Source organism: Scatophagus argus, chromosome 2 (genome assembly GCF_020382885.2).
Source record: "Scatophagus argus isolate fScaArg1 chromosome 2, fScaArg1.pri, whole genome shotgun sequence".
NCBI lineage: Eukaryota > Metazoa > Chordata > Actinopteri > Scatophagidae > Scatophagus > Scatophagus argus.
Window position 1 is genome coordinate 4,296,399 of NC_058494.1, and position 14,101 is coordinate 4,310,499.

The window sequence follows — 14,101 nt, forward strand, 5'->3', positions numbered from 1 at the left end:
CTCCTCCATATTTGATGCGCTTCATGGACCTTGGTCTTCAGTTCACCCCACAGATTTTCAGTGGGATTCAAGTCAAGTCTTTGCAAAGGCCAGTCAATAACGATCACTTTGGTTTTGGCGACGGCCCAGACCCAGTTTTGCTGCTGACTGCTTGAGTTTTGCTTTCAAAATCTTAACATATTCTTCTTTTGTCATGATTCCTTTCACCTTGACGAGATTCCTAGTTCCAGATATAAACTGATTTATTTTGTTTTTGGCATGATGCTTTCTCAAGTGACTGCTAAAACCCTTACTGAAGTTTTTATACTGTGTGTAAATTGGGAGATAACTCTCAGTTTTAACTTGATTTTACAAGCTTTGAGCATTACAAAGTTAAGGCACATCATTGCACAACAGTGGTTTGTGCTCTGGCTCAATAAAAAGGTCAGTTCTTAAGGGGGGTAACGATATTGACCTTGGTGATTTTTGTTTTTTTCTGAAATAGTTCTGTTATTGTGTGCAAATAGAAATAATTTATGCTTTCTAAAGAAAACTAGTATGTTTAGAAATGCTATGTTAAAAATTCCTTGCTCTGTTAAAAAAGCACCTGGGAAAATTTTTGAAAAAACTTTAAATTTCATGGGGGGGGGGTAATAATTTTGTCCTCAGCTGTATGTATGTATATATATCTACTATCTATATCTATTTTATATAAATCTATGGTTATTTCCTTGCATTTATACACACATGTGTGCACACATAAATACAGATGTACACCTACATAAATACATACATTTACATATATTGATAGTAATACCTGGGGAGCCAAACACCAGGTGGTGGTCAGTAGAGCAGTCATTCAAGGCTGCAAGACCAGGCAGACCAACCTGTGCACCGCCTTGATTGACTTCAAGTCCATGACTCAATGCCACACACACGGATACTGGAATGAATAGAAATGTACAATATCAACAGGACACTAAGAAGCTTCATAAAGAACTTGATGGGGCTGCGGATGATAAATTTAGAGATCAACTCATCCCCATTACTGTTCTGCATAGGCCTGAACCCTCTCAGACAGATCACCACAAAGATTGGCCAAAGATAACAGTTCTGAAGTGGAGCAACCATCAGTTATCTCCTCTACATGGATGACATCAAGCTGTATGCCAATAATGAGTGAGAAACTGACCGTGACCTGACAGCTTCAAATATATTGGGATCCTGCAAGCAAATGGAAACGATAAAGACGCCACAAGGAAGTAAGCCACAATTAAATACCTACACATAGAGGCCACTGACATCAAGACAAATGCACAGCAGATTTCTTTACATTATCCTTCAAAATTGCAACATAATCTTCTTTCTTCTTGGTCTCAGGTACTTGTACAAGGTTCCCTGTACCTAAAGCAGCAAAACAGCCCCACAGAATTATGCTCTCACTGCCATGTTTAACTGTGGGAACTGTGTTTTTAGGGTTGAAAGCCTCTTCCTATCCTTGCCAAACAAAAACCCAAACAGCACAAGTTTAGCCTCATCAGACCAAAGGACAGACTTTCAAAACTTATCCCCATGTTTCAAATGTTCACGGGCAAACTTCAATTTGTCTTTGACAAAGTATGAGTAGAGGAGTTTTTCTTGGATGATAATATCAAAGCCCACCATGATGAAGAGCCTTCACAACAGTCTTCCTTGAAGAGTCCAGAAGAGGCCAGTTCAGCAACAGTCATCTGGGCAGAGATCCAGGGATTCTTGATGACATCTGTAAGTTTTTTGCTCTCCAACGTTTTTGAGATCTTGCACTTTTGACCATGCCCAGGTTTGTTTCTAACATAATTTGTCTCTTTCTGCTTTGCAATGATGCAATGGACAGCTGTACACTCTGAAATACTTGGAAATGTCAGTATAGCTTTACCCTTTAAGGTGAGCATCCACTGTCTTTTTTGTGAGGGCCAGACTGATTTCTTTACTTTTTGATGAAATGACTTCTTACCAAGAATACCAAAGAACAATCCCTCTCAGTCAAGTTTTCAAGTGATGCTAACCCTGTTCATTGGAGTCCCTTAAGTAAAGTTCATTGCTGATTGATTGTTCAGGTGTCATTTGAAAACAAAAATTCACATGGGGGCTAATAATTTTGACCACCTTAATTTTCACTGTGTTTGGTATAAAGCAAACCTGAAGATTTAGTTAACATTCCAAAATGTACTTTGATAAAGAAAAGTTCAACATAGACACAGACTATAGTTTTTTTATTTACTAAACGACAATAATAGATTAAATACAAGTTATTACTCCATGATACTTAACTTATTAAAAGTTTTAGAACTCATTTCAGTACAGTCAACTAAAATATCTTCTACAGCAACCAATTTAAAAAAACTGTCCATTTTGTTCTACTGACCAGCATGAAAGACTATCTGTAATATCATTAACACAGAATAACAATAATAATAATAGTGAATACACAATAATTGACTAAGTTTAAGCACTGTCTTCCATTTCTTATCTTCTATACAAAAATACAGCGAGCCTCCAATAATGCAAGCTCTCTAATAGGCTACAGGCCTATATATAAATCTCAGTCTAATGTCTGATGGTTTACATACATCCTAATAGTGTTTTAAACTGTAAAGCCACTCGCACTGCTTGCTACAGAACTACTGATCAGATAATATTGATTAAGAAAGTTAACTATTCAAAACAAGTAACCTAAACAATTTCTGATGCATGTGTTGTTATACTGCATTTTATTAATTTTATAAGACTGTTAACAGTCTTTCTCTGCATACTAATTCAGAGTCAAATGGTTGCAATGTTCCAAGAAAAGAGTTTTGTTAAACGATTTATCTCTGTCACTGAAAAAAGTGCAGACACACCAACAGTTGTTAATAAAATGTGTTGAGAGATGAGCCCATCACACATTCTTTGTTGATGAATGGGACTACAGCTTGATCCAACATGCAAATGTTAATCAAGCTAATGATACTTGGAAGAACTGTATAAACCCTTAATGAGGAACAACCTTCTTCTTCCAACCCCGCCTGAACCTCTGAGGCATGAATTTAAGGTGAGTACTTTCAAGATTTTTTGTTAATGTTAGCAAGAGCAGTAACAACTCATTTTTTGGCCTCCAGCTGAACAAGCTGTAAACATGACAATAACACAGGCCTATTAGCACCATAACAAGACATTATGACGAACTGCTAAATGCTCCTCTATGTTCACTTGCTAGTAGCTAATCTTGCCTTTCTGATGTCTGATGCTGAATGATCAGTCTCCAGTAGGCTCATCATAATGTTTTTGGCGACTACAGCTGCCTGCTGCTGGGGATGAGCTTGATGAAAGCGATGAGACTAAACCAAAACAAAAAATTAAATTTGAGCAGAAAACCAAAACAGTGAGGTTAAATACATTAAAACATTGTGTGCTTAGTAGAGCTGAGACTTAATTCTTTGAATTCTTTACTGTGAGCAAGTAATTTAAATATTTATTAGTGCAGCTTTAAATCTTGAGACTACAGAGGCCATTGGAGTGCACTACCTCTCTGGAAGTCTCATTTCGTACCCCAGTAGCAGCTGCAGTGTCGACATGGTGGATGTGTTGTGTTTACTGCCAAATATGTTCATTGTCATCAGCATTTACAATAGAAACCAGAATCCATTTGATCAGGATCCATTTGATCTCTGCATGTCTGGCTTTAGCGAGATCATGATGGTCAGCGTGGTCTTCTTGTTCCTACCTGCAAAGAGTGGAGGGCGTCACTGTCCTCATCAGCTCTGAACACTTAGGTTCAATTAGTTGTGATTTTATCTTTTTCACATCATTGTCAACCTTAATGATTGTTCACATCACTTCTTTCCATCTGGTATCCTGAATCAGTGTTCACATTCTCATACTGTATGATCACTCTCATTAAGTGTTTTGCCATCAAAACTATGGTGGTGACAGAAACACAGTATTTTTGGTAGATAGTAGTTATTATAGTGCATGAAACTTACATTGTTTATAATATCGTATCATATCATATTGTGTCATATCATATCATATCATCTCATATTACTGTGTCAGTGTTGCACCAACATTACAACATGCTACCATGTTGCCATGGCAAAGCATTATTGTCTGTTGTACTTTCATTTTCTTTATGTACCATTTTAATTACTAACATACCAACACACACACACACACACACACACACTCAGGTTTGTGGCATTAACTATCAGCCATCCAAATGGCTACTGACCCTTTTAAAATAAGAAAACGCTGTATTATATTCCAGTGTCTTATCACAACTTGCACAGTAGGCTACACACATGTTGACAGTCTGAAACAGAAACAGAATATCACTGTCGCCTTTCCCCATTCAAAAGCATGTTGCCTTTGAAACTGGTAAGTGGTGTTGGAGACAAACATTTCTCCAAATCTGCCAGTAACACATTTGAATAATTTCATTGTAAACAGGTTAAGAAGCCACCTTCAATTGATCTTATCTCAGTCTCTTGGTCTACTAGTAGTAGAAGTATTTCTAGCAGCAGTGGAAGTCCAGCAACAAGCTGCAGCTTCAGCTTGGTTGCCTCTTAAACCACCTTCGCTTTTAGTAAACAGAGAGGAGTCCTATCCACAGAATCAGCAAAATTCCCGTTTCTTTCTGTGTGCATTTAGATTAGCACTAAGTTGGCCCTGTTCATAAATTCACAGGACCATAGCCCAACACTTTCTGTTCCATCCAGCATCAATTGAAGTTTGTCTGAACCCTTTTTCTATTCTCTATTCTATCATAAAACTATCACACCGCTGCGACAGAGGTTGGAACAAATGGTAAACCCTATAAATGCAAAAAATTCTTCTCAAAGTGATGAAATTATCCAGACTGCCCTGTCACACTGGACACTGAGGGGTCTGTCTCACATTTCAGCTTCAGTGGAGGCTCTGTGGTGTCAGACACAGACACATTAGAGGATGACTGAGGAGGTGTAGATGCGTCAAAGCTCTTATCCATCCTCCCATCTCCATTTACTCTCTCCTCCCCATGTCCTGGCGGGGACTCGTGTGTGCGCATATGTTTGGCCAGGTGGTCATTGCGCATAAACACTCGAGGACATAGAGCGCAGCTGAACTTCTTAGCGCCAGTGTGTGTTTGTAGGTGGCGCTGCAGTTCATCAGAGCGAGTGAATCTCTTGCCACAGAAGAGCCAGTTGCAGACGAATGGCCGGTCCCCACTATGCCATCGTAGGTGGGCCTTGAGATGGGAGGTTTTGGCATAAGCTTTGCCACAGCCAGGGATGTGACAGTTGTGCATGTGCTTCCTCCTGCTGTCATCAGTGCTCTGACCCAGCTGCTCTGCATGGACACAGTTAGGGCAGCGGCACACAGCCTGGCCAGCGCCTCTGGAAGAGGAACGGCGCTGTGGCTTGGGTCGAGCAGAGACAACGTGCTCCTGTGGTTCCTCCAAGGAGAATGGTTCTTGCTGCAGCATGTCAGGGGCCAGTGGCTCCATCTTGAAGCCATCCTGGGGCAAGAGGTGGGATGAGTGCGAAGCTGGAGCATGTTGAGCTGGAGGCAGGGTGCACAGCTGTGGGTCAGAGCCATATGGGCCTAAAGAGGACTGCAGTCCCATGGAGCTCCCTGGACTCACTGAAGGCAAGCCAACACCCTGCCCCGTCTGCAGGTCTATCCAGCTCCCTGGTTGGACATCCCTGTGGAGGTCCCACCAGGAGGGGATATTCATGTCTTCTGAGCTGCCACCAGGTGGTGCTGTCCGTAACCAAGGCTCGTAAGGGTGGGCCATGTGAGCAGCTGGTGCAGGCGCAGGTGCAAAACTGTTGATGAGGTCAGCCACTCAAAGTGTTGTTCAATATTTTTTGGGTAATGCTGAGAATACTACCACATGATAGGATGGTGATGCATCGAGAAAACCTGCAGAAAGAAAGAAAGACAAACTGCTTTATTTTTCAATTCTGGTATCATCTCAGCCTTTCTCAGTCAGTTGCATTTTCTCAATGACTTGACTAAACCACATGCAGTGACTTTGAAGTCCTGAGATCATTTTTTCCAGGCTTTGAAATTACTCTTCTTCTGCTGATCTAACATTTCCAAGCATCAAAAGTGCAGACCCTCGGGCCTAAATCCTCCTGTCTACAACATTTAAGTAACCAACCCAGAGCACACCTCCTTATCACCATGGATACTGCAGTTCTCACACTGCGTGGCCGTGGAGACAGAGAGGGGGAGAGCGACGTGTCCAGGCAAAAGCCTGCCACATGCATCCGCTGCCAGGTACTTCCCATGGAGGACAGTCAAAGACAAACGCAAAGAAAACAACATCATTGGCCCTGTGCAGAGGCAGTGGTGGGGGGAGGGCCGACATCGAAGGGGAGTGTTGACAGGAGAGAAGTTCTGTAAAGGAAGAAGTTCCAGGGAGGTATGGCTGCAGGCCAAAGTCTATTTGTACGTCTCTGAGGTTTGTGGAGTTGAAACCTGGCAGACAGAAGAACCTGTTTTTTATAAATCACACATGATTTACAACAACAGCCCTTCAGGCATGTTACAAAAGGAGCCCCGTAAAACACCCCGCCTCTTACACACTGGCGGCAGAAAGCATCAACAGTTGCAGACTGACGGCATTCAGGAGCCTGAGAATGGAAGTCCAACCATAACACAAGAACAATTACTTTCTGTATGTAATTATGGGCACACGCTCTGAAACAGCATCCTGTCCATTGCACACTCCAGGTATCTACACTTCACACCTCGACAGTGTTAGTCAGGGCCTCTGATTTTCAGAGGTGACATGAAGCTTGTTAAAGTCTGTGGAAATTTATGATGAAGCTAGCAGTCTGCAAGACTTGTGCTTGGCTCCAAACAGTCCTGTTGACTTCTACCACACCCCCATCCTGGAACATCTACAATTATCTTTACAGCAGGAAACGGTAAAGTAGTCTCATGCCTCAGAGGTCGGTATCCGTTGAGATCACTTGTTGTGATACCATATCTGACATAGCAAACTGGACAAGGTCGCCCACAAACAAGAGGTCAAGCTCCAGTGGAAGATCCGCTAGTTTTCAGGCGGAGGGTGTGTATGGCTCAGCATGCAGGTGGTGTCACTCTGACTGACGGTGGAGGATCCCCTCAGCAGATCCCAATTTGTTGAGTCAATACAGCCAAACCAAGAGAATTGCACTTGCTTCTAAAAGGTTCATTCAAACCCACTCAAAGATGCTTTCTAGTTGCAATGAAATCGTAAAGCAATTAGTTTGGAATTCTCTAATGAAAGGTCTGGTGCTAAAGGTCAAGCTGATTTATGTCATGAAGGCCTGGAGCCAGAGCTGCTCTGTAATTTTTAGGGAATGTGAGTCAGACGCACGGCGGAATTGTCCCCCTCAACTCCGATATGACCGTAAACAAATGAAGACAGCAGCATCCTCCTCTATTCGTCAAAGTGCTGGGAGTGCTAAGAGCTCCTCAGGGAAACAGCTGGAACAAGGAGGCCCCCAAGGGGACAGCAGCCTGGGAGGAGGAGGATGGGAGGTGCAGAGCAATGACAGAGCTCTGGTCATAAAACCTGCCCGACCAAGACCCAGCACAGCCCTGGTTTACAAGTCTGCCACAGAGAAGGGGCAGAGGGAAGGAGCAAACATTACATTTTTACATTTTTACATTTCTAGTTCTTACAAGGTTTATTTGTAACCCAGAGTTTCTGATTTGGCAGCATCATGATTGAGTTTTTACAGCTGCTAAGCTGTTAATCTGCTAGTTGACAGTAGCGTCATGATACATTTTGAAGTCCATTTTCCAGAGTCATTTATAGGCCCAGCATAATCCTCATTCGATCCACCACAAGCCTACTGTCATATTTCTTCTCAGTCTAAGAAAAACACAATTAAAACAGTCACCCCGACTGTCTGTGGATACTCCAGACAAATCAGTTTGGGTCAAAGGGCACCTGTGAGTAGTTTGTTTTAACCCACGTAGGGGAGAAGATGGGCGGAGAGGAATGCATCATTTCATTAGGGGTCAGGTCAGTTGTCAGAAAAGTGTACCATGACAAGCTTCAAACAATTTTGTGTTAACATCAAAACTTTCTGACCTTTGCTTAGTGCCCACGTGTGGGGAAATGACATCAGCACAAAAACTTTAAAGATGTAACAAACACAAAGACTGTCTGACTCAAAACCTGCTAAAAATCAAAGGAATGTAATAGTAGGGATGAATGAAACTGACTTTATTTGAGAATTTATAAAATTCTGTAACTGGTAATCATCAAGCTAAAATTTAATTTGTGCATCTAAAGTGAAGGATGCAGGTAGTGACATACAGAGCTGGAAGTGGACGGCTAATCTCACCCATAAGTGCACTGAATGACTGAGATGGTTTATGGCTGACATCTTTACACTCAGTGATTTAAGAGGATCTGTATGACATTCACATATTTTTCATAACTGCATATAATGCACGCTCTGCTGCTTTTTATCAGAATATCTACAGCAGTTTTTGTACCTGAAGCTTTTAACAGCATTTTTTTGTATCCGTGCATCCGTTTCAGTGTTTCACGTGTTTTGAGAGCCATCACGCCATCAGCTGCTATACAATTAGTGTGAAAATATTTTGTATCAACACTGATTGTACTGATGTTTGAATAAAAAGGCTCATGAGTCTCAAAAACAGGCTGCAGTTTTGTTCACACTCACTGTCCTACAACAGGAATTTCTTTGAACACAATTTAATTTCTTTGTTTATGTGGTTTCTCTATTTATATTCTAATGGACACAGGGATTAAATATTGAGCCTGTAGCCAGGATTTTATTTAAAATATGACATCCGTTCTCCTGGTCTGCACTGAAACTTAAACTGATTTTAAAAAATATATATACAGTGGTTGAAAATTACTAAGAACATTTATTCAAGTGCTGTACTTTTTAGACAATTTTAAGGTACTTGTATTTTATTGGACAATTTCTATTTTAATTATACTTTAGACAGTATGTAAATGAAAAATAGTACAGTTTCATTTAACATTCATGGTTTCTTTACAGATATTAATTTTAGTTATTTAAAAACAGTGGATTTTTTTTAAACTACAGTAAATAAAGTAGCTAAAACACTTTTGACCGTTACAATGCTGAAGTGGCAGTTACATTTTAAAACATTAATAATAATGATCCAATAATATGATAATGCAACACTAGTACTTTTATTTTTGAAAGTACCAGTACTTGTATGCTTTAGCTTAAATAAAAATTTTTATTAAATTTATTGGTGTAGCTACTTTTACTAAAGAAAATATCTCCCACAAGTGAATACATAACTTATTAAGCTATTTGAAATACTAATGGATCACCAGTAACGCCATTTTTGAATAAGACCCTCTGTACCAACATAATTAATATAAACCCCAATCATACACATACACACTGATGTGCAAACACACTGATTTAACAGATATTATCGAAAGATGTGCTCTCCCCCTGCAGTAACTGCTTTCCTTTAATAATTCTCGCAATCTTGATTCAAAATATTTCTTTCATGAGAATAATACAGGTGTGATTCCCCATCATTTGTTAACTGCTTTCTTGTGAAATCTTACGTGAACTAAGACTGTAACTGACCCTGCACTCCTACATGCCAGCCTGTTGAATGTTTGCTGCAGGAGACTGTCAGTTCAATATAATCTACTCTTAGATGTTACTATACCTGAAGCTAATTTTGAACTTTCCTAACCATAAGAATTCTTTAACCACACTGTCCAAAATACAGGACAAGATTTCAAACTTAACTTGTAAGAGTGAGTTAGACTAGTTGGTTTAATTGCTGCTCTTGTGCTCTCTTTAGTGGGAGATGTGCGTATTTTTCATCTCGTCCCCAAGTCAAAGCGGTTTTAGTGCGCCTGTTGTACTAAAATGTTACTTTGTCTGTTTTTTTTTTCTTTTGTCTGCTTTCAATATGAGATGACTTTGATATTCTCGTGTTTGGACCTGTTCTCTGTAGATAACTGGAGGATATACATACGGCTTAATAAATGACTGATAATAACTGACAATGTTAGTGAAGATCAGACCATATGAACACATACAGTGACTCTCAGAGCATGTCGCAGTGATAGCAGATTCCTGAGTTACCTGTTGTGCTGCTGCTGTTACTTTCTTTATGGAATAAATGCACCTTGGTTGGAGAAACTGTGTCTCAGCTCAGCTCTACTGCTTGTTCCCTTCGTCGAGAAAAGTGCACAGAAAAATAATATCCTCATCATATTTCAAATGATTTTCTTCATCGCAGATGGTCCAGGTGAGGCAATATCGGCGTTTCGGCGCACAGGTAAGCAGCATTCTCAGGAGTGACAAACTTTATGATAGGCTGCGCGTCTTGAGTCCCTCCAGGCTCCGCCCTCCGCTGCCGTGTAGTCCCCCGCTTTGAAGATGCGCCCTCGGCTGGAGGTGAGGAAACGGCTCGCCTTGAGGAGACACGGACATCGATGGGACCGTCTGTCAGAGGTGTCAAAAACTCCAGTTTGTCCCTCTGAAAAGAGCCTCCACTTTAGGCATCTGAGATTTTTAAATGTTTATTTCTAGTTTATCACACGCTTCATCGCAGTGCAGACTTGCTGTGGGTATTAAGTTTAACAGCAACCACATTTCTGTGAGAGGTCTAATATCAGCAGTCAGTGCATGTGGGCGTATTCAGATACCTGAGGCATTTTACTTACTTACAGATTAGGATTTGAAGATATGATGAACTCATAACATATACAGTAATAAATTGGACTGAACTAACCAATAGAATCTGGAGCTAAATGAGTTCCACCTTAACTGCAAGACAACTCTATCACTTTAAGGTTAATACACCCATACTGATGACACCATGAGTGCCTTTACTGTTGATACAGTACAGTTAGTTTAAAAAAAAGAAAAAAAAACTTTTACTGAAGTGAAATTTTTGGTGCTGGATCTTTTCACGAGGCCCTGCGATTGACTGGCCACCAGTCCAGGGTGAACCCCGCCTCTCGCCCGTAGTCAGCTGGGATAGGCTCCAGCTCCCCCACGACCCTGACGGATAAGCGGAATAGAAAATGGATGGATGGATCTTTTCATGAAGTTGAATATTTAATGGTGTGGTATTTCTACTTTTACTGAAGTCAATGAACTGAATTCTTAATACTCTCAATGATACAAGAACCAAAAGATCCAAAGAACAACATCTTAAACGGTGGGGTCTTTAAACAGAGCTCTGAGGCCATGCAGGAGCTGTAGTGTCCCTGCCCTGCATCAGCCAGAAGTTTGAGCGCTCAAAGGTACCCTTTTATTTTGTTAGACTGTATATCTACATAAATATCATAACTATGTAGCTGTGTTAAAAGACAATAGTTATCACAATTTAACTAATAAAGGCCTATCTCATGTTTTCTTATCTTAACCATCACAACAACATCAAATTTACAATTTAATCAAGTTGCTCTTATTAGTTTTACCTCTTAACTTATAGTTTGCAAGTCAACTGTTTTTTCTTATTCCGAATGGATACGAGGGGATGACATTTGAAGTATGAAATGAATGGTATATTCATCACTATTTTACTTTCTACAGCACTCTTCTTTCAAAACCACAAACTATTTAACCTAAATATAAGATGCACTTGGTACATCATTGTAATGCCTTGGGTCACACTTTGTCAGGGTTATGGTGATGAACCAAAATCACTTTTTAACACTCTACAGCACTGGTGCAGTAACTCGGTCAGTGCAGTGACTGCAGCCCGTGAATCAGATAGTTGAGACCTGGAAATCCTTTGATTGCGGACACTCCTGAAAGGTGGTTTGGCACGGGCCAAAGCTCAGGAATAATACACAAATAGGGAGCTCTTACTTTGCAGAAAAGAGAAAGCAGTTCTGCTTATCAAATTATCTGAACCATTCAGAGAAACAGTTTCTCACATTAGTACTAACTGTGTTTAATATGGCTATTGAACTGCTATAAAAGGCTTCTGGTAGCCTACCTGCCAAATGGTGACTTTCTCCCAGCTTCTGAATCTTGTAATATGTCACAGTTTAATGGACTGCAGTGGCTTTGAATGTGCATCACACATGTAATAGTTTTTAACATCATCTTCCTTTGAGGCCTTTTATTTTGTCTCTTCAGTGAGTTAATTCCTTTCCTGTCACAGCATGTTGGTGAAGCAGCTTCAAATCAACTGACAAACACAGACCACAGACGGGCCGGCGGGAAGTGACTTCCTACCCGCTCTGCTCCTCTGTCTCTGAACCAGCACCTTACAAATGTTGAGCTTGAACTGATGCTTTGAAACCACGGGGCAATCAGCAAATATCGACAAAGTCTTGATTGTGAGTGTGCCTTAATAGATTTATACACGCCTTACAGTCATAAAGAGTGATCCGGCTAACCGTTTCCATGACTACCTGACCAGCAACTGTGCTTAAACCTCTGCTTAGATTTTAGGGCATCAAAGAGCATTCTGAAATAACCGCAAGAATATTCACACGCAGAAAATTTAAAGATGCATGTGAAGCCTGTGTCAAAATTTAGATTAGTATAATGTCTCAGTATCTCGTATCTTTCAGTATAATGCACTTGTACACACAGAGGAGTTCAGGCCACTGAATTGAAGACCACACACCACGTCTAAATGTTGTTTACCAGTGTCTTTAATAGTCAAGCATATTTCCTCATGAATACAATGCAGCACAATCAAAAAGAGACTGCTTAATAACATTTAATTACAGTGCAATTTCAAGTAGGGGCTTACAAATTCTCCTAATGATTTAAATGTGTTTAGATAGCTTGTTTGACAGTTTTTATGTCTGTTACTGCTTACATATTTTTTTTGTATAAGAATTTATGCTGTGTGTACATAAAAATGTTTGTGGTTCTTTAAACACTCTTGCATGGAGGCTTTTCTTGAAGTACTGACATTTGCTCTTGTCATCAATCCAACAAAATCTCTGTGAAATTCAATGTGGTGAAGACACATCTATTTATATGACGGCAGCAGCACCTTTGACCTTTACGTGTTAACACCGTTCAAAACAATCCAATCCACCCTTACAGGACGGGCACAGTAGTCACTAATCGCATTAGAAAGCACAAAAGCGTGTGTTCAGGTTCCTGCTTTGGCACTCAATGTAAAATCGTACAATCCATACAGGGTGTGTGCTTACAAATGTCAATCAAAGTGCAACTTTGGAACATAAAGTCAAATTCATGTTTGAAAACTTCATAAATGCTAGTGGAAATATGTCACCCTACCTGCTTTCCCGTGTCCATTATAGACTAAAATTGTCCTATGTTGTTAGTACTTGCTACCCTGAAGAAAATGGAAAGAAAGAAAAACAAAAGGAAAATGATCGGGTTTGGGGGAGCTTTCCATCTTTAAATCAGGCTGGGTTTTTTTTTTTTTGGCCAAGAATGAACCGTAATGCCTATTCATTATCATAGAACATAACACCCACAATTCGCTGTATTTATACTTTACACTACGTATTGTGCATATGAACAAACAGCATATAAAGTGTTACTTAGTGAGCTTTAGAGATGTCAATCTGGTATCAGTCTTTTGGGAGAAAAGCAAATAAGTATCTTTCCACATGCAAATCTATTAATTTAATGATTATAAATGACTAGCCCTTAAAGGAATAGTTCAACACTTTTTATTGCCGGAACTATTTGCACATATCCTTCACGCCCTAACCATATTATATCACTGTTTGCTAGCGTCTATTGTATTTTTAATTACAGCAATTAGTCGGGAACAAGTTTTTACCATTAGTGTTTTGGTTCTCCTCAAGGTCAAAATGGTTTACGTGAAACATCAGTCTGAATATTCAAGCTCATACTGTAGCTTGTGTGTGTCTGTATTTCGCTGTTTAAAACTTGGGACTTTCCTTAAGGGATATGTGTTTTGTATACAAGATTCCCACTGTATAAAGTTGGTTCTGATTCTGATTCACTGGCCTCTGGCTGGTTTGACATGTCTCTAGTCCCACGGGAACCACACTGGTGTCCCAGACAAATCCTCCTGCCAACACGCCAGCCTCCAGAGAGCTAGGCCAGCTAAAGCCTCACTTCCCCTCCAGAGGCAGAGAAAAATCCAAACAAAGTAAACAGTAAGCACC

General features: G+C 40.3%; 1 protein-coding gene across 1 annotated transcript; it reads right to left on the minus strand.

Moving 5' to 3' along the window:
• Nucleotides 1-2,214: 2,214 nt before the first annotated feature.
• sp6 (Sp6 transcription factor) lies at nt 2,215-10,382 on the minus strand. Its single transcript, XM_046402298.1, has 2 exons — nt 10,098-10,382; nt 2,215-5,898 (listed from the first exon to the last, which is right to left on the minus strand). Exon 2 carries the CDS (start codon nt 5,768-5,770, stop codon nt 4,844-4,846), a length of 927 nt encoding a protein of 308 aa, XP_046258254.1. The 5' UTR covers nt 5,771-5,898; nt 10,098-10,382; the 3' UTR covers nt 2,215-4,843.
• Nucleotides 10,383-14,101: the final 3,719 nt, after the last annotated feature.